The sequence below is a fragment of the Aotus nancymaae genome, unplaced genomic scaffold (assembly GCF_030222135.1).
Source record: "Aotus nancymaae isolate 86718 unplaced genomic scaffold, 86718_ANA_hifiasm-v0.15.2.pri h1tg000067l, whole genome shotgun sequence".
Classification (NCBI taxonomy): domain Eukaryota; kingdom Metazoa; phylum Chordata; class Mammalia; order Primates; family Aotidae; genus Aotus; species Aotus nancymaae.
The window spans coordinates 15,549,558-15,567,235 of record NW_026988482.1 but is presented as its reverse complement, the minus strand read 5'-3'; the positions used below and the strand labels follow the sequence as shown (position 1 = coordinate 15,567,235).

The following is a 17,678-nucleotide window of genomic DNA, read 5'->3' as shown; positions in this document are numbered from 1 at the left end:
GGACCCGGTCCTCCCCAAGCCCAGCCGCCTGCCCCGCTCCGGTCAGGATGTTGGAGGTGGGTGACCGCGAAGAGGTCCGCGGGGAGCTGGCGCCGCCGCGGGCCGTGCCGCAGGGGCTGCAGTCTTTGTGCCCGGGCAGCTCCCGGCTCCCGCCGCTGGGGGGCGGCCTCCTCCCCGCCGACCCCCGACAATAGCGCGAGGGGTGGGGAGCGCGCGGTCCCGGAAACTTTTCCCCGGCGCCTTCGCAGCCGCCGCCCGCGTCCGGGAGCGCGCCCTTCTCTGCCCGCGGTCGGTGCGCTCGGACAGGACCGCTGCGGCAGAACGGAACCCAGAGAAGGGGGCTCGGGGCGGCCGGTGCTGGCGGCTGCCTGCAGCGGGGGAGGCTGCGCCCAGGTCCCCAGCCGCGCCATGGGGGAGGCGCCCAGCCCCGCGCCCGCGCTCTGGGATTGGGACTACCTGGACCGCTGTTTCGCCCGCCACCGCGTCTGCATCTCCTTCGGCCTGTGGATCTGCGCCTCCTCCTGCTGGATCGCCGCCCACGCGCTGTAATGGGGCCCTGGGTCGGGGGGCTGCCGGGCGGGGAAAGAAGCGCCACGCCCCTGCTACTCCCTTTTGGAAACCTAGAGGAGAGGGCGGAAAGGGGGGCTCAGTAACAGGATCAAATGGAACATTGCTCTGTAGACTGAAGTGAGGTACTTCTTTCCAGATCCTACGCACAGGAAAGCTGGGCTGTGAGCCACAGGGAGGAGGCTGGGTGGTGCAGCCGATGGGGCCCCGAGTACAACGCGAGCCGTGGTGCTGTTGTCAGCCCTTGCCCCATTGACTCGTGGTATGACCTTCACAAGCTCTGGGCCTCCTGTGACTGGGGATAATACCTCATAGGATGATAGGAGGATTAAATGATTCAGTACGGGTAAAGCGCTTAGTAAGTGCTCATTAAACATCATTTGTATTGCTCCAACTAAGCCACCAACTCTTGGCAAGTCTTTTGATGTTTCTGGCCTCAATTTACCCAAAGTCCTCTTAGATAGGAAGGGGAGTGACGATCCAACTGGCCTGTCTTTTCCGTGGTCTGTCCAGCACCTGGACTGGTTTCTCCAGATGCTCACCATAGCCTAAGTTCTAAGAGTGAATCTCCAGGTCCTCAGCCGCCCTGTCCTAGGCTTGGAAACCCACTAGCATTGTCCAGGATTCCCTGGCGGGGGAGAAAGGACCAGCACCCCTGGGAGAGGTGACAGCTGTCTCCCCGTAGGTGCTCAGTGGTTATTCTCCTAAGGCATGTGGTCGTATTGCAGAGATTCTGCAGCCCCACTACCCAGTGACTGGAATACAAATAAAAAGATGCCTAGAACATTTACTATGGGCCCAGCGTTGCATTCATTTAACTCATTCAATGCCTGCCACTCACAATATCAGCACCAGGAGGTAGGTCCTGTCACCCCCACTTTCGGTAAGGAACCCTGAGGTTCTGAGAGTTTAACTTGCCTGAGTGAAAGGGAAGAACCAAAACCCCAGATCCTACTGAAAAGGGCAGGCTGGTAAAAGAGGTTAAACTGTCCAGATCAGAGGCTGGAAACTAACAAGCACTGGACACCCAGTATCCATTTGTTCCCCACAGAGTCCTCAGACCAGCACTGTTAGGCACTTTCCACCCTTGAAGGGGTTAAGAGCAAGCCTCTGCTTCTCACCCTGCCTGGGATCTGGACATAACCCATTTGTTTTCAGGGCCTCGCCATCCCTGAACGTCCCCCATCCTCTTTCTCTTTGGAGGATGTGTCTTTGGAGTGGTGTGTGGGCTGGGTTAAGGTCAGCTGGAAACCCAGCCCCAAGAGCTGGGGAAGTGGCTGAGAACAGGGTACGGAGCAAAGCCCCTGCATGTGAAGCCAGAAGACCACCACTAACTCACCTTCTCACCAGAGGCCTCACTTTTCTCCTCTCGAATGGGAGCATTGATATATATTATTTCTAATTTGGGTCCGCCTCTGGGAGTCTCCAGTTTAAGAATCTTCACTCCTGGCCGGGCGCAGTGGCTCACACCTGTAATTCCAGCACTTTGGGAGACCGAGGCAGGTGGATCACCTAAAGTCAGGAGTTCAAGACCAGCCTGGCCAACATAGTGAAACCCCGTCTCTACTAAAAATATGAAAAATTAGCTAGGCATGGTGACAGACACCTGTAATCCCAGCTACTCGGGAGGCTGAGGCAGGAGAATCAGTTGAACCCGGGAGGCGGAGGTTGCAGTGAGCCGAGATTGTGCCATTGCACAGCCTAGGCAACAAGAGCAAAAATCCATCTCAAAAAAAAAAAGGATCTTCACTCCTTAGCCTTGAATTGGTTTTAGGAGCTCAGGACCCAGATTAAATTTGATGTTGCCACTGTGAGCTTCGGGTTTGGGCCATCAGGTAAGAAATGTTTAGAAGGTGGGGCGCGGTGGCTCATGCTTGTAATCCCAGCACTTTGGGAGTCCAAGGTGGGCGGATCACCTGAGGTTGAGAGTTCGAGACCAGCCTGAGCAACATGGAGAAACCCCGTTTCTACTAGAAATACAAAATTAGCCAGGCATGGTGGCACATGCCTGTAATCCCAGCTACTAGGGAGGCTAAAGCAGGGGAATCGCTTGAACCTGGGAGGCGGAGGTTGCGGTGAGCCAAGATCATGCCACTGCACTCCAGCCTGGGCAACAAGAGTAAAACTCTGCCTCAAAAAAAAAAAAGAAAGAAAAGAAAAGAAATATTTAGGAAGCCAAAGCCTTCTGTCATCCACCATTCCCAAGGACAGGCACTCAGAATCAGCCAAATTGTTCGAAGGATGTGCAATGAGTGCCGCCCTCTGGTTAACAGAAATGAAACCAGAGCTGCAGTCACGCCTCAGTGTCTCCAGAAAATGTAGCAAAGAGGCACGTACAACAACGCATTTCTGAGACCCTGTCAGTGACGGTGATAGAAACCTCCGGCCTCTTCCAGCCCGTCCTGCCCTGCCCTTCTGTGCATATTCGCCGGTGGTTGTGGGCTGGAGAGGGGCCATAAGGAGAGAATCAACGGGGGGGTTCTAAGGAAAGGTCAGCACAAAGTGCCAAAAAGGCTCTCCCTGTGTAAAGAACGTGCTCATTGTGGACACAGGCCGGCAGAAGCCAGGCTGCCTCACTTCCCAGGTGGTTTAGAAGAATTTCACTCTAATTTATTTCAGAGAAACAAGTTTCTTTTTAATTTAGGCAGCTAACTCTGCTCTGTAGTTATCTGTAGTGGTTGGGTTGCTTTTTTTTTTTTTTTTTTTTTTTTTTTTTTGAGATGGAATCTCACTCTATCGCCCAGGCTGGAGTGCAATGGCATGATCTCGGTTCACTGCAACCTCTGCCTCCTGGGTTCAAGCAATTCTCCTGCCTCAGCTTCCCGAGTAGCTGGGATTACAGGCACTCGCCACCACGCTCGGGTAATTTTTATATTTTTAGTAGAAACAGGATTTCATCATGTTGGCCTGGCTGGTCTTGAACTCCTGACTTCAGGCAATCAAAGCGTTGGGACTTGGCCTCCCAAAAGTGCTGGGATTATCGGTGTGAGCCATCCCACCTGGCCTGGGTTACTTTTATAGCCCTCCTGTTTCCCTTTCAAAAAATAAAACCTGATGGCTACATTTTCAGTGCTAAGAGGGGCGTCATCAAATGGAGTCAGCCTAATTTGGGAGTCTGAACGTAATTCCTCTTCACTAAAAGAGGTGGTGTCTTCACATCTCATGAGGTCTAGCTTCTGCCACGGGCATCTGGACAGGTGGCTTGGGAGTCTTCTGATTGTTTCCCATCTGGAAACTAAGTTCAAAAACGCCTCCTAAATACCCTGGGGACACGTGAGGATGCAGGTCATAGTTGCCCTTTTCAGATGCACGAGTTTGGGTCCAAACTCATGGGTCCTGTGTTCTGTTCACACCCCTGTCACCCCAGGCTTCTCTATCTGAGATGTGCAAAGAAATCCAGACAGGACCAGTCGCCACTGTGTGCTGCATGCTGCCTCCTGACCAGTCTGTGCGACACCGTCGGGGCTATTCTGGCCAGACAGCTCACAATCCAGGTATGTTGGGCCTACAGCTGACGGTGGCTTAGGCCAGCAGAGGCCTGACTCGCTCTCTGCTGCAGCCATGTGGCTTCTGTCTTGTTGCTTCAACATGCATAGCACAGTGTCGCCTCAGAACCTGTGCCTTTGCTGTTCTTTCTGCCCCGCTCCGACGCTCTTGTTCCCGATATCCGCTTGGCTCCCTGCTTAGTCCTTCAAGTCTTTGCTCAAAAGTCACCTTCTCTTGGTCAGGTGCAATGGGTCAGGCCTGTAATCTCAGCACTTTGGGAGGCTGAGGCGGGTGGATCACTTGAGGTTGGGAGTGGAGACCCTGTCTCTACTAAAAACAGAATTAGCCGGGCGTGGTGCATGCCTCTAATCCCAGCTACTTAGGAGGCTGAGGCAAGGAGAATCACTTGAACCTGAGAGGCGGAGGTTGCAGTTAGCCGAGATCACGGTACTGCACTCCAGAGTGGGTGACAGAGCAAGACTCTGTCTCAAAAAACAAGCAAAAAAAAGTCACCTTCTCAATAAGACCTCCCCTGCTTATAATGGTGACCCACCTCTTCTACCAGTGTTCTGGATTCTATTATTCTAGTCTGTTTTTTTTCTATAGCTTAATCCCTAATGCACCATATACTTTACTTACGTGTACTCCTTTTTTTTGGAGACAGAGTCTCGCTCTGTCGCCCAGGCTGGAGTGCAGTGACGTGATCTTGGCTCACTGCAACCTCTGCCTCCTGGGTTCAAGCAATTCTCCTGCCTCAGCCTTCTGAGTAGCTGGGATTACAAGTGCATACCACAACACCCACCTAATTTTTTTTTAAGCCTTCTGTAGCTTGTAACCCAGCTAATTTTTGTATTTTTAGTAGAGAGAGGGTAACCCAGCTAATTTTTGTATTTTTAGTAGAGCCAGGGTTTCGCCATGTTGCCCAGGCTGGTCTTGAACTCCTGAGCTCAGGACAATCTGCCTGCCTCCCAATGTGCTAGGATTTCCAGGCCTGAGCTGTGAAGCCTTGCCTGTTTATTACTTCTTGTATGTGAACTCCCATTAGAATGTCAGCTCTACAAGGGCAAGGATTTGTTCACTGCTGTATCCTTATCACTTTAAACAGCACCTGGCACCTAGTAGGTGCTTAATAAATAGTTATTTAGAGCTTTGTCCCAGCCCCAGCTCATGTAGGGGTGGCTGAGTCTTTTCCCAGGTAGTGATGGAGGCTTTCGGGCAAGGGAAAAGTAGCTTCAAGTTTCCCAAAAGCCTCGGCGCTCAGACAAACCTGTGTAGAAGGGTCCTATCCCAAAACACGTATCCCAGGAAATCCTGTTGTGCCCACTGTGGAAGCACCTCCTGGGACTGTTCTTGGCCTTATGCCCATCCAGGCAGAAATGAAGGAAGACAGCCTAGCAGGCAGGGCACAGATTTGGAGCATTCTAGACCCTGCTTCAAGCATCGTTGTCTCAAAAGCAAATCACCTTTCATTTTGGGTGCTCATTTTCATTAGCTGACAGAATACAATAGGGCCGGCTGGGTGAAGTGGTTCATGCCTGTAATCCTAGCACTTTGGGAGGCTGAGGCGGGCACACTGCCTGAGGCCAGGCGAGACCAGCCTGGCAATATGGAGAAACCTAGCCCCGCGTGGTGGTACATGCCTATAATCCCAGCTACTCGGGAGGCTGAGGCAGGAGAATCGCTTGAATCCGGGAGGCGGAGGCTGCGGTGAGCCGAGATGGTTCCATTGCACTCCAGCAAAGATACTTGAATGCCAAGACTCTCTTCCCATTTGCTTCCAGGTCTTTACAGGTGCCTACCTTGCAGCTATTGACTTAGTGAACTTCATGTTCACCCTCTTCCCAGTCTGTGGATCCAGATTCAAGTCTAATTCAGGTGAGTACATGGCTGTCTGCTCCTGTCTCTATTCACCCATTCATTCATCAGCACACTGAACGCCGACTCTTTGGGCTCTCTGAGTGGGTGCCAGCCAGACGCAGAGAAAGGAGAGGGTCTCATTCGGGCCACCAGTTTGGACATGTGTGCACACTGTGGGCAGCCAGAGGGAGGGAAGGGCTGCTGGTGTCAAGGAAACTCAGGGCACTAGGGCTGGGACCACAGGCCGGGCATTCGGGCGCACAGAGCAGCATGGGCAAAGGCTAGGAGGAGGGTGGAGCAGGGCATGGGGATGAATAGTGATATCTCAGCGTGCAAGTTCGGGGTGGCCAGGTGAAGCTTCACAACTGCTGGAAGTGGATGCCAGGAACAGGCACGGGGCACCACAGGGTGGGTTGGAAATGACGGGGCCAGGATGAGTGGCCCTGAGCATCTGCAGCTGGGGCTTCTTGAGAAGGGTGAGCAGTGCGCTTGGACCCTTGTTTAAAAAGAAGGGATGAGGGGCCGGGCATGGTGCCTCACACCTGTAATCTCAGCACTTTGGGAGGCCGAGGCAGGCAAAGGGAGGTTGGGAGTTTGAGACCAGCCTGGCCAACATGGTAAAAACTCATTTCTAAGGCCGGGCGCGGTGGCTCACGCCTATAATCCCAGCACTTTGGGAGGCCGAGGCGGGTGGATCACGAGGTCAAGAGATCTAGACCATCCCGGTCAACATGGTGAAACCCCGTCTCTACTAAAACTACAAAAAATTAGGCAGGCGTGGTGTCAGTCACCTGCAATCTCAGCTACTCGGAAGGCTGAGACAGGAAAATCACTTCAAACCAGGAGGCAGAGGTTGCAGTGAGCAGAGATCATGCCATTGCACTCCAGCCCGGACAACAGTGCAAGACTCCATCTCAAACAATGACAACAGCAACAAAGAAACAAAGGCCCCGCTCATTGCTGTTTGTCCATTCACAGTTCCTGCTGGTGCCATCACCGATTCGCTGGTTGATGCTCTTACCACGCTTGAGCTTGTACCAGTTCTGCTCTGCAGAGACTGTAAAAACCACCAGGGGATAGTGCCTTACGCTTAGGAGCGCTAGTCCCGATGAGGCACTACTGTCTGCATGCAGATACATACAATAGAAGATAATGTCATCTCTCATCGCTGCCTAAGGAAGGAGAACAGCACCAGTTATGGGGGGCAGGGGTGTGCCCCAGTGGTGGAGAGGAAAGGCTCCTTGAAGAGGTGGCACAGCTACGGGGCCCCAAAGGGTGGGGAGGAGCTGGCCTACAGAATAACGTGGGACCCTGTTTTGGCGTCATGTGGGGAGTTGACACCAGTTCTTCCCATGCCGCTATCTGACAAGTTCTAGTTCCCAGGAGCCACGTGGGATTTTGGTGTCTGTTGCAGATTGGGAAGCCCGAGAGAGGAAGAGGAGGCGGCAGCTTGGGGCCGGCGTGTTTGCCCTGGCCCTGCCGCTGAGCCTGGGTCCGTGCTGGGCTCTCTGGGTTGCTGTCCCAAAGGATTCAGCCACCATCCGGGGGCCACAGAGGAGGCTGCTGGCGAACCTGCTGCAGGTGAGGCTGAGCCACTGTGCGGAGGACTCGGGGTACTGCATGTCCTGCCAAATGCCCAGGGTGGGATGAGGCGGGAGCTGGGGCAGTAGGGTTAAGCCTTCCATTGTTGAAAGAAACCTAAAAGCAGGAAAGGACTCCTGAGCTTTGGCTGTTTCTTGGGGCGCATGGGCAGACTCTGCAGAGTGCTGATGGCGGATCACCTGTTCTTTCAGGAAAACCCTGAGATCTTCGGCTACCTGCTGGGTGGTATTGCTGCCTTCGGCTCCTGGGCTTCTCGGATCCCCCCTCTCTCCAGAATTGTGAGGCTGGGGGTGGGCCTGGGACCGTGGGTCACATGGCAGGTCTCAGGGCATCTGGGAGCATCCTGAGAGGGCCAGGTCATGGGGCGAGGGTGTGGCATCACTGTGGGGGCACGTACGTGGACTCAGATTTTTCTCAAGAGCATTAGTGTGTATGACAGCAAGTGAGTGTGTGTGGAGAGGGGGCAGCAACCCGGTGTGTTCTGAGGACTGCGGGAGGCTCTCGGGGAAAGCCCAGGTGTACTTTCCCGTTTCCTGTAGCAAATGAAAAGCAAGCTCTGAGTAAAAAGCCCCTAAACTGGATAAACCCAGGAGAGAATGAAGTTTGGGAGACTACAGGAGTCAGCTATAAGGTTCTGTGTAGATCAAGAGTGTCTTACTGGCAGGCATTCTCCAGGCATCCGCGTGAGGGAGGCCCTGTGTTGACCGGTCCTGGGGGGTAAGATGTGAGCAGGGCCGAGCGCCCGCCCTCCGGAGCTCACAGTCTCATGGAAGACACAGGAATGTGAAGCAGCATCTCCTAATGCTTGAAGAAAGATAGGAACGAATGTTTGGGGCCGGGCGTGGTGGCTCACACTTGTAATCCCAGCACTTTGGGAGGGTGAGGCAGGTGGATCATGAGGTCAGGAGTTCGAGACCAACCTGGCCAACACAGTGAAACCCTGTCTCTACTAAAAATACAAAAATTAGCTGGACGTGGTGGCGGGCACCTGTAATCCCAGCTACTCAGGAGGCTGAGGCAGGAGAATCGCTTGAACCCAGGAGGCGGAGGTTGCAGTGAGCCGAGATTGTGCCACTGCACTCCAGCCTGGGCGACAGAGCTAGACTCCATCTCAAAAAAAGAAAAGAAAAAAAAGAAACAAACATTTGGGGTTTCAGAAGAGAGAGAGAAGAGAGAAGCTTCCTACGCTCTTCAAATGAGCAAGGGTGAAAACTGTTTACACTGCCAAGCAGTGGGGTAGTGGGGAGGTGCCATGTTGGCTCAGAAGGGAACGTGAATTTGAGGACACAGGCTAGGGAAAGGCCATTGGCAGAGGAGAGCACACAGGAAAAGCCCCCACGTGTGAAAGCTCCTGAGAAACAGCAAGACTGGACGTGTGGCAGCTGCTCTGCCAAGTTTCCTGTGCAGATGACTCTGAAATAACTGCTCCTGTCTCACTGATTAAACAGTGGCCAAATCCAACCCCGTGGCATGCCATAGGCCCATGTCGTCTAAAAAGAATCAGCCGGGTGCAGTGGCTCCTGCCTGTAATCCCAGCATTTTGGGAGGCCAAAGCAGGTGGATCATTTGAAGTCAGGAGTTCAAGATCAGCCTGGCCAACATGGCAAAACCCCTATCTCTCCTAAAAATACAAAAATTATCCAGGCATGGTGGCGGGTGCCTGTAATCCCAGCTACTCGGGAGGCTGAGGCAGGTGAATCACTGGAACCTGGGAGGTGGTGGTTGCAGTGAGCCGAGATCGTGCCACTGCACTCCAGCCCAGGTGACAGAGCAATAATCCATCTCAGAAAAAAAAAAAAAATTACTTGCCCAAGAGCGTCCTGATTAGCATTCGGGGATGGAGCGCTGTTGGTGGTTGTTTGTGAAGTCAGTGAAGCTGAAGTCTGTGCTGTGACTGCCTCATCAGCAGGTGTGCTGTCTTTAATGGAGGGGAGATTGGCGACCACCAGGTGGTCAGCAGCCCACCAGGGTGGCTCTCCAGAGTGGTGTCAGAGCTGGGAGGCCGCTGGCATGAAGACCTGTGAAGGAGCTGGCACAGTGACCTGACCGCCCGTAGTAATTCCCTAGTTCTGTTGTAACAAAGCGTTACTAACTCTGAACAACAGAAGTTGATCGTCTCAGTGCCGGAGGTCAGAAAGTCTGAGATGAAGGCGCCGGCAGGGCTGTGCTCCCTCTGCAGGCGCTAGGGAAGGATCTGTTCCAGGCCTCACTCCTCTCCAAGGTTCAGGTAGCTCCTTGACTTGTGGTAACTCCCAGTTTCACGTGGCCTTCCCTCTGTACCTTTCTGTGTCCGACTTGCTCCTTTTTATAAGGACATTGGACTAGGACCCACCCTAATGACCTCATCTTAACTGGATCATCCACAAAGCCCCTATTTCCAAATAAGGCCACATTCATAGGCACTTGGGGTTGGGACTTCCACGTCTTTTTTTGTTGTTGTTGAGATGGAGTCTCCTCTGTCACCCAGGCTGAAGTGCAATGGCGTGATATCAGCTCACTGCAACTTCTGCCTCCCGGGTTCAAGCGATTCTCCTGCCTCAGCTGCCAGAGTAGCTGGAATTATAGGCGTGTATCACCACACCTGGCTAGTTTTTGTATTTTTAGTAGAGATGGGGTTTCACCATGTTTGGCCAGGCTGGTCTCGAACTCCTGACCTCAAGTAATCTACCTGCCTTGGCCTCCCAAAGTGCTGGGATCACAGGTGTGAGCCACCATGCCCAGCCTAGGGACTTCTTTTGGGGGCACATATTGTAACCCATAACACCACTCCACCTAAAACGGCCCCCAGGCCAGCCCCAGCACTGTGTATTTTCTTCAGAGCATTTGTAACAACCTGAAAGGTGCCCCTTATTTTCCCGGTTCTGCCTGGTCCGGCAGTGGAATGTTAGCACCTTGTGGGCAGTAGCCTTGTCTGTGTCGTTGCCCACCGCCCTGCAGGCACCTGGGGCCTGATCATGGTAGGGGTCAGCAAACACAGAGAGCCATTTCATCTGGCCTGGAAAAAAAGGAAGCTGATGGGTGCATGAATCAGAAGGGCTGTGTGGGGCAGAAAGAGCAGCCTTGTTCTCTTAAGTCTCAGAGAACAGAACCAAGACAGGGAAGAGGTTGGGGATGGGCGTCTTCCTGTTTCTGTTTTGTTGTTTTTGTTTTTGTTTTGAAGTGGAGTCTTGCTCTGTCACCCAGGCTGTAGTGTGGTGGTGCGATCTTGGCTCACCGCAACCTTCGTCTCCCGGGTTCAAGCCATTCTCCTGCCGCAGCCTCCCGAGTAGCTGGGACTACAGGCACCCACCACCATGCCCGACTAATTTTTGTATTTTTGGTAGAGAGGGGTTTCACCATGTTGGCCAGGCTGATCTCGACCTCCTGACTTGATAATCTGCCCACCTCAGCCTCCCAAAGTGCTGGGATTACAGGCGTAAGCCACCACGCCCAGCCATTGTTGTTTTTGAGACAGAGTTTCGCTCATCGGCCAGGCTGGAGTGCAATGGCTCAATCCCAGCTCAGTGCAACCTCTGCCTCCTGGGTTCAAGCATTTCTCCCGCCTCAGCCTCCCGAGTACAGGCGCCCACCACTGTGCCCAGGTAATTTTTGTATTTTTAGTAGAGACAGGGTTTTACCATGTTGGTCAACTCCTGACCTCAGGTGATCCACCTGCCTTGGCCTCCCAAATTGCTGGGATTATAGGCATGAGCCACTACACCCGGCCCCTTCCTGCTGAGTAAAAGATAGAACTTCAGGGTAAGCCACTACACGCTGTCTGGCATCTGGATAGCCGTCAGCATTCCCTCGTCTTAGGAGGTAGTCCTCTCCCCGTCCCTACAAGGTATTGAAGCCTGAGGGCCCCTGGGCAGGATGATAGAGTGAGATTCCACTGGGGATTCAAAAAAGGAAGCAGGCAGTATTTATACAGAAGTAGCTGCTGCCACCTCTCAGTGACTCTGGTCGCATGGAGAAGAGCCAGGGCTAGGGTTTCCTTCGTAGGGAGAAACCCAGCAGGATTTGGGGTATTCTGGGAAGCCAGGCCAGCATGGCTTCAGACCTTGGCTCTTCCAGAAGCTGCTCCTAATTTGGCCATGGTGAGGTTGCTGAGGAGATGGCTGGGTGGCTTTGGTGGGAAAGTTCCCATTGCTCCAGGAGTGAGTCCTCGAATGGGACAAGGGGTCCGAAACAGCCACTGATGAGTGAAGCATTGTGCTGACACCAGGAGTCCTGGCAGCTGCAGGCACCATCTTGGCATGTTCTGCCTCCAGCCCCTACATGGATGTGCCAGGCAGCCCGCGGGGAGCTCTAGCCAGAGAGTGCTGCTCCTGTGTGAGGTGGGAAGGGCTGATGGGAAAGGGCGTCATCTCCACCCTCAGTCTCGGGGTCCAGTGGGCCAGGCCCCACCCTCCTAGCGGGCTGCCCCCCAGAGAAGCATCAGACTGTGCTCTCGCTGTGACACAGTCTTCAGGGGGCAGGCCAGACACAGGGAGGCCTGGGGACAAAACTGGAGGGGACGCAGACGGAAACGTGACGCTCTTAAGGATTCTTTTTGACAGTTAAAATTAAAATGGGGCAAAATTGGCCAAAACATGCTTTTCCTCCTGATTTTTTTCCATTCCCTAGCCAAGGCCTGTGTATCTGTAAAGATGGTCATCGAATGAACATATTTAATGAGTTATCTAATGAGTTTATATGTATATTATATATAAACTAAATTTTATATGTATTATATATAAACTAAATTATATATATAAACTAAATTATGCATAAACTTATCTATATATAATTTAATTTATATAAAATTAAAGTATACAAAAATCATAATTTGTATATATATATAAACTCATCTAATGAATTATCATTTAGTTTATATATAACTCATCTATTGAGTTTAATATATAAACCAAATCATTTATAATTTTAATTCATGTATATTTAAATATATAAGTATATAATCATAAATATATGGTGTTGGCTGGGCGTGGTGGCTCACGCCTGTAATCCCAGCACTTTGGGAGGCGGAGGCGGGTGTATCACAAGGTCAGGAGTCCGAGACCATCCTGGCCAAAACGGTGAAACCCCGTCTCTACTAAAAATACAAAAATTAGCCAGGCGCAGTGGCAGATGCCTGTAATCTCATCTACTCAGGAGGAGGGCAAGAGAATCACTCGAACCCAGAAGGTGGAGGTTGTAGTGAGCTGAGATCACGCCACTGCACTCCATCCTGGGCAAACATGGTGTTTACGTATACATATTCATGTATATATAAAGTGACTTTCTGTATATAAAGGCTACTTACATATAAATAGTGTATATTTCCTTTTTTTGAACCAATATTTTCATAACATAGGCTCCAGAAATGTCCTCTTGGCTTTAAAATTTTCAGAATATCATCTCTCATTTTTCTGACCTTCCCCATCTGACCTGGCTCAGAACTGGCGGTCCCAGGGAGAGAAGGGTCAGGCCTTAGCTCCTCTAATTCGATCTCTGTGTTTGGCTGTTCTTGCGTTGCTATAAAGGAATGCCTCAGGCTGGGTCATTTATAAAGAAACGAGGTTTAATTGGCTCCCGGTTTTGCAGGCTGTCCAGGCATGGCGCCAGCATCTGCTGGGCTTCCGGGGAGGCCTCAGGGCCTCACAGCAAAAGGCAAAGTGTGAGCAGGCACGCCACTTGGTGAGAGAGCGAGAGAGAGTGCGCTCAAGAGGGTAGGAGGGAAGGAGCCACACATTTTTAAACAGCCAGATTTCTAGAGAATTCACTCACAATCGTGAAGCAGCACCCAGGGGATGGTGCCAAACCATTCATGAGAAATCCACCCCATGACCCAGTCACCCCCCACCAGCCCCACCTCCAACACCGGCGATTACGATTCAGCATGAGATCTAGGGGGACAGATGTCCAAACCATACCACTCCCCGTCACGTTCTCCCAGCGGACATTGACAAGCCCTTGCCCAGCGTCAGGTGCTGGGGCACTGAGATGGTGAGGACCCCGCCCAGCTCTCAGGAGCCGACTGTGTAAAGAGCTGAGTCATGATCAATGAAAGGTAGTCTGCTAGAGGGATGTGTTAGGGCCCAGAAGAGGGAGTTGCTTGCTCCCCTTAGGATGGAGTTGGTAAGGGAAGGTTTCCCAGGGTTAAGTTCAAGCCAGGTTCTGAGGGATGAGTAGGAGTCTGACAGGCAGAAGAAGCAACTTGAGCAAAAACTGGAAATGCAGCAGAAGCATTGCCCTGGGGGACTGGCTGTGGGCAGAGGGCTTGCCTGCAACCTGCTGTGCCACTGAGGGACCTGGATCTTGTGATCTGGTGCTCTTCCCTGCCCAGCCCCTTCTTCTCTCTGTGCAGTGCCGGGGGAAGACATTTCCCTCCATCCACCTGTGGGCCCGGCTCCTGTCGGCCCTGGCTGGCCTCCTCTATGCCTCGGCCATTGTGGCCCATGACCGGCAGCCTGAGTACCTGCTGCGAGCCACACCCTGGTTCCTGACCTCCCTGGGCCGTGCTGCGCTGGACCTCGCTGTATCCACCCAGGCCTGGGGAGCTCCCTGCCTGCAGTCAGAGGAGGCCTGTGTCTCCGCTGCTCCCTGTGCCTGCCCCACTCTCCTTTTCTCTTGCTAGATGGAATTCTCCCAGCAGCCAAGGAGTGGTTTGAAGGTTGGGGCCGGCAGGCTGGGTGTGGTGGCTCACACCTGTAATCCCAGCACTTTGGGAGGCTGAGGCGTGTGGATCCTCTGAGGTCGGAAGTTCGAGACCAGCCTGACCAACACGGAGAAACTCCATCTCTACTAAAAGAAAAAAAAAAAAAATTAGCCGGGTATGGTGGCGCGTGCCTGTAATCCCAGCTACTTGGGAGGCTGAGGCAGGAGAATCGCTTTAACCCTGGAGGGAGGTGGAGGTTGTGGTGAGCTGAGATCAAGCCATTGCACTCCAGCCTGGCAACAAGAGCGAAACTCCATCTCAAAAGAAAAAAAAGAAGAAGGAGGTCGGGGCAGGCAAACACAAATGCAATTATTTGTAGTTTTATGTTTCCCTTTTTTTTTTTTTCTTTTGAGACAGAGTCTTGCCGTGTTGCCCAGGCTAGAGTGCAATGGCATGATCTTGGCTCACTGCAACCTTCACCTCCCAGGTTCAAGCAATTCTCCTGCCTCAGCCTCCCAAGTAGCTGGGTCTACAGGTGCGTGCCATCACGCCTGGCTAATTTTTGTATTTCTAGTAGAGACTAAAAATGTTTGTATTTTTAGATGCTGCCTGTGGGTAATGGCTATGCTGTGTTGGTGGTGGGGTGTGTGTGAGGGCAAAGCAGGGCCGCACCCTCTCTGCAGGCACTAGAGGGGAGTCTTCGCTTGCCTCTTCCAGCTGCTGGTGGCTCTTGGTGTCCCTTGGCACATGGCAGCATCATTTTCATTTCTGCCTCGGCCTTCACATGGCCCTCTTCCCTTTGTGTATCTTCGTGTGTCTCCTTTTCTTACAGGGACCCCAGTGGCTGGAGTCAGGGCCCAGTCTAATCCACAATGACTCCATTGTCTCTAATTATATCAGCAAGGACCCTACTTCCAATAAGGTCACAGTCTGGGCCAGGCGTGGTGGCTCACGCCTGTAATGCACTTTGGGAGGCCGAAGCAGGTGAATCACCTGACGTCAGGAGTTCAAGACCAGCCTGGCCAACGTGGTGAAACCCCGTCTCTACTAAAAATACAAAAATTAGCTGGGCATGATGGCAGGTGCCTGTAATCCCAGCTACTCAGGAGGCTGAGGCAGGAGAATTGCTTGAATTGGAGAGGCAGGGGTTGCAGTGAGCTGAGATCATGCCACTGTACTCCAGCCTGGGCAGCAAGAGTGAAATTCCATCTCAACAACAACTACAAAAAAAAAAAAAAAAAAAAAAAGATGTTCTTCATAATGTTTTGTTTTGCAAATATCTACCAAGTGCTTGTTAGGGACAGGGTCTCATTGAGTGCTGGGCCCTTGTGGGGACAGGTCTGTGTGTCTTCAGATGAGCTACTCTCTATCCCAGGCAGGATAAAACTGGGGAGGGAGGAGAGTATGTGAGTCGGGGTCGGGGGCAGCATGGTGTGAAGGGGTGAAGGGCCGCAGTAGGCTGCTGGAATCTGCTTCCTGCCTTAACTTCCACCATCTCAGATTATTTTCCTTTCGTGTGTGATGAAGAGCAAGATGAGACAGGCCTTGGGATTTGCCGCTGAAGCCAGAGAGAGCCCCGACAGCCAAGCACTTTTGACCTGTGCGGAGAAAGAGGAAGAGGACCAGGAGGCGAGGAACGAGCACAAGGTCTCTGGCTGGAAAACTCTGGTCCCAGCAACAGTATCTTGAGAAACAGCAGGATGCTGTGGACGTGTGAAAGCTGCCTGCTGAGTGTTCTCTGCAGGCGACAGACAGCTGTCCTGTGTTGCTGACGGAACAGTGGTTAAACCTAACATGACATGTAACGGGCCCATCGTGTTTACTGGCATGGAGTGGACAGGGCAGTGAGCCTCAGTGAGGGCCGGGGCTTAGGAATTCTGGAAGTCCCTCCCTGCTTGGCCAGTTGGTCACTTGATTTTTTTTTTTTTTTTGGGATGGAGTTTCGCTCTTGTTACCCAGGCTGGAGTGCAATGGCGCGATCTCGGCTCACCGCAACCTCCGCCTCCTGGGTTCAGGCAGTTCTCCTGCCTCAGCCTCCCGAGTAGCTGGGATTACAGGCACTCGCCACCACGCCCAGCTAATTTTTTGTATTTTTAGTAGAGACGGGGTTTCACCATGTTGACCAGGATGGTCTCGATCTCTTGACCTCGTGATCCACCTGCCTTGGCCTCCCAAAGTGCTGGGATTACAGGCATGAGCCACCGCGCCCGGCCCATGGTCACTTGATTTTTATTTGTATTTTTTTTTACTTTATTTTTATTTACTTATTTGTTTTTTGAGATGCAGTCTCGCTCTGTTGCTCAGGCTGGAGCGCAGTGATGCAATCTTAGCTCACTGCAACCTCCGCTTTCCGGTTTCAAGCGATTCTCCTGCCTTATCCTCCTGAATAGCTGGGATTACAAGCATGTGCCACCACACCTGGCTAATTTTTTTTTTTTTTTGAGACGGAGTCTCACCCTGTCACCAGACTGGAGTGCAGTAGTGCGATCTCAACTCACTGCAACCTCCGCCTCCTGGGTTCAAGTGATTCTCCTGCCTCAGCCTCCTGAGTAGCTGGGACTATAGGTGTGTACCACCACGCCCAGCTAATGTTTGTATTTTTAGTAGAGACAGGGTTTCACCATGTTGGCCAGGATGGTCTTGATCACTTGACCTCGTGATCTGCCCGCCTCGGCCTCCCAAAGTGCTGGGATTACAGGTGTGAGCCACCGCGCCCGGCCAATTTTTTGTATTTTTAGTAGAGACAGGGTTTCACCATGTTGACCAGGCTAGTCTCAAACTCCTGACCTCAGGTGATCTGCCCACCTCCACCTCCGAAAGTGCTGGGATTACAGGCATGAGCCAGGGTGCCCAGCCCACTTGGTCACTTTAAAAAGCTACTGTTTATGTTCAAAGCTAAGGGAACCCTGAATGCGATAGGATCCTTCATTTTCCCAGTTATACAAATATTTTGAAGTTTTTTTGATCACTTAATGACTTAATATATTTTTAACAATGTAGATGAAATAGTCAAATGCCCACTTAATTCTTTTGAATAATTTACTTAGTGGTATATAAGTTCACATGCTACATACCTTAATATATTCATTTTTAAACAATGTGATTTTGGCCGGGTGCTGTAGCTCACACCTGTAATCCCAACACTTTGAGAGGCCAAGGCAGGCGAATTGGTTGAGCTCAGGAGCTCAAGACCAGCCTGGGCAACAGGGTGAAACCCTGTCTCTACCAAAAATACAAAAAATCGGCCAGGTGTGGTGGCGCATGCCTGTAGTCCCAGCTACTTAGGAGGCTGAGGCAAGAGGATCTCTTGATCCTGGAGGCAGAGGTTGCAGTGAGCCAAGATGGCGCCACTGCATTCCACTACAGAGTGAGACCCCCATCTCAAAAAAATAAATAGGGCCAGGTATGGTGGCTCACTCCTGTAATCCCAGCACTTTGGGAGGCTGAGGCAGGCAGATCATGAGGTCAAGAGTTGGAGACCAGCCTGACCAACATGGTGAAACCCTGGCTCACTAAGAATACAAAAGAAAAAAAATTAGCCGGGTGTGGT

The 17,678-nt window shown here is 52.1% G+C and overlaps 1 protein-coding gene across 1 annotated transcript in view; it reads left to right on the top strand.

Annotated features, from left to right (window-relative positions):
* Positions 1-408: 408 nt before the first annotated feature.
* TMEM44 (transmembrane protein 44) overlaps positions 409-17,678 on the top strand; it is a 42,937-nt gene continuing 25,667 nt past the window's right edge. Inside the window, exons 1-7 of the mRNA XM_012448959.2 lie at positions 409-545; positions 3,935-4,061; positions 5,835-5,928; positions 7,325-7,491; positions 7,704-7,790; positions 13,838-14,008; positions 15,629-15,775. Of these exons, the coding sequence (XP_012304382.1) occupies positions 409-545; positions 3,935-4,061; positions 5,835-5,928; positions 7,325-7,491; positions 7,704-7,790; positions 13,838-14,008; positions 15,629-15,775 (930 nt within the window). The remainder of the gene's footprint in view (positions 546-3,934; positions 4,062-5,834; positions 5,929-7,324; positions 7,492-7,703; positions 7,791-13,837; positions 14,009-15,628; positions 15,776-17,678) is intronic.